Source organism: Mandrillus leucophaeus, unplaced genomic scaffold (genome assembly GCF_000951045.1).
Source record: "Mandrillus leucophaeus isolate KB7577 unplaced genomic scaffold, Mleu.le_1.0 Scaffold530, whole genome shotgun sequence".
Classification (NCBI taxonomy): Eukaryota; Metazoa; Chordata; class Mammalia; order Primates; family Cercopithecidae; genus Mandrillus; species Mandrillus leucophaeus.
The window spans coordinates 1,241,948-1,244,235 of NW_012105698.1; the positions used below are offsets into that span (position 1 = coordinate 1,241,948).

The following is a 2,288-nucleotide window of genomic DNA, read 5'->3' on the forward strand; positions in this document are numbered from 1 at the left end:
GTGTGATGTAATTATAGCCCCCCTCTGGGAAGTAAGTAGCATCCCTGCTGAAATGCTTGAGCAATTTTCTTACTAAGCTGGGATTAAGAACTCCTAGGACTGGCTATCATTCAGCTGAGCTGACCCTGATGCTAGTGATGAGCCTTATGACTAGATATATCTTAATCGGAACACTTTTTTTTTTTACGCCTCTACTAAGAGAATACTGAAATTGCTTTCCCTTTGTGGCAAATTTGAAGGAAAACCGTCTTGTGCTTGTAATAATTCCATCTGAGAAGATGTTTTACCAGTGCTTTCATTCAATATCTGGTCTCTGTCTTGAAAATGGAGAATGATAATATGCTGGAATAATGTCAAAGTCTTTGAAGGTAACAAGGCGTTATGATTATTCTCCATCTTTCATCTACGGGGAGTTTAGAAGGTGGCGAAGTTAGAATAAAATGTGCTACCTTTCCTTTTACGTTTCTGTATATTAGCTCACGGCCCAGTGGCTGATGAGATGAAGTACCCTGTTGAAGCCAGGGTTTCTCTTCCAACTGCATTCCCACTACTTACAAATTCTGCTTCTGAGAGGGATAAGGAAGTATGTAGCAAGCTGGGGAAAATTAGCAATGGCAGGAGACCGTGACTTTACCGTAGTGACTGTTAGCTTCCATACTGGGATCTGACATTTTCTCGTTGTTGGAGTTCAGAAGTGGTACTGCTGGCCTTAAAATGAAATATAAAAAGGGAAAACAACATATAGATATATTTCTTGTTGTTATTCTAACCCCAAACCAATGAAGTAATCAAAGGAAGATCATGAGAAAACCAGGAAGAGTTTTCCAAGGTAAGGAAAACTTAACTCACTCTCTCATTTGGAAAACTAGTATTTTTTGGTAGCTCCAAGGATTATGTGAAAAAACTTTTTTTTTTTTTTTAGACAGAGTCTCACTCTGTCGTCCAGGCTGGAGTGCAGCAGTGCAATCTTGCCTCACTGCAGCCTCCACCTCCTGGGTTCAAGCGATTCTCATGCCTCAGCCTCCCAAGTAGCTGGGATTTCAGGAGTGCACCACCATGCCTGGTTACTTTTTGTATTTTTAGTAGAGATGGAGTTTCACCATGTTGGCCAGGCGGGTCTTGAACTCCTGACCTCAGGTGATCTGCCCGCCTTGGCATCCCAAGGTGCTGGGATTACAGGCGCGAGCCACCATGCTTGGCAGTGATAAAACTTTTTCCTATTAAAGTAAGTATCAGGACCAAAGGGGACATGAATACCAGGAGTCCTTCACAGGCTACTCCCAAGCCCCTGAATTCCTTATGCTGTGCTACTGTTTCTCTCTGGAACAGAGCAATCATTTCTATACTTTTGGATTTCAGATTTCAGGAACTGTAAAGGTAGTAAAACTATTTTTTAAACGCCAACTCTATTTTGCCAAATTAAAAAAAATCATCTATTACCATTATAATTTCATAAGGAAAAGGAGATTTCACAAATAATCATGTAGGAAGGACATGATCTCAGAATAAAAGCCATTCCTCCCCATGAAAGGACAATTGGCAACCTTCCACTGAGATATGCGTGCACGCGTACACACACACACACACACACACACACAAAACTCACACCCAAGGAAGGCCTATATTTTTCTGAGTTTGCCAGAGCCACTGAAAACTTCCTAATGACCAGAACCTCGCTTCAGACATGTCCACTGTGCTCACAGAGCAGCCGCCCCCTTCTTACAACTACACTCACCTGGACATTTCCACTGGCATCTGCTTGGCTTTAAAAAAGAAAAAGAAAAATCAAAGTCAGTATATGGTGCCCACCTCCATACTACTCTAATGGCCAAAACGCCAATTACTTTTGCACTAACCTAATAGATAGAAAACACTTTCTTTTCTTTCTTTTACTCCTAGTAAGCTGTGAAGGAACACTCTTTTCAACTACATTTGACTTTCCAGAAGATTGAATACCCAGAAAAAGAGAGAAAAGGAAGCCAAACATATTCACTCTTTTACAAAAGACAGAAAAGAAAGAGGTATTCTCTTGGTTTTATATCAAGATATTTCCCCAGAAACATGATCTCTTAACTATTTTAGCCAGAAGTGATTTTTGTTAGTGAAATGTGATGGAAAAAGAGACAATGATACAGGAATCAGATCAGCCAGATAAGCAGGCAGCTCTCTCCCTCTCTTTCTCTCTCTCTCTCTTTTTGAGACAGAGTCTTGCTCTGTTGCCCAGACCGGAGTACAGTGGTATGATCTGGGCTCACTGGGTTCAAGGGATTCTCCTGCCTCAGCCTCCC

General features: G+C 41.3%; 1 protein-coding gene across 1 annotated transcript in view; it reads right to left on the bottom strand.

The window, feature by feature from the left end:
• PECAM1 (platelet/endothelial cell adhesion molecule 1) overlaps positions 1-2,288 on the bottom strand; it is a 111,725-nt gene that overhangs the window by 39,893 nt on the left and 69,544 nt on the right. Inside the window, exons 11-12 of the mRNA XM_011997113.1 lie at positions 1,736-1,763; positions 635-708 (exon numbers count right to left, since the gene is read on the bottom strand). Of these exons, the coding sequence (XP_011852503.1) occupies positions 635-708; positions 1,736-1,763 (102 nt within the window). The remainder of the gene's footprint in view (positions 1-634; positions 709-1,735; positions 1,764-2,288) is intronic.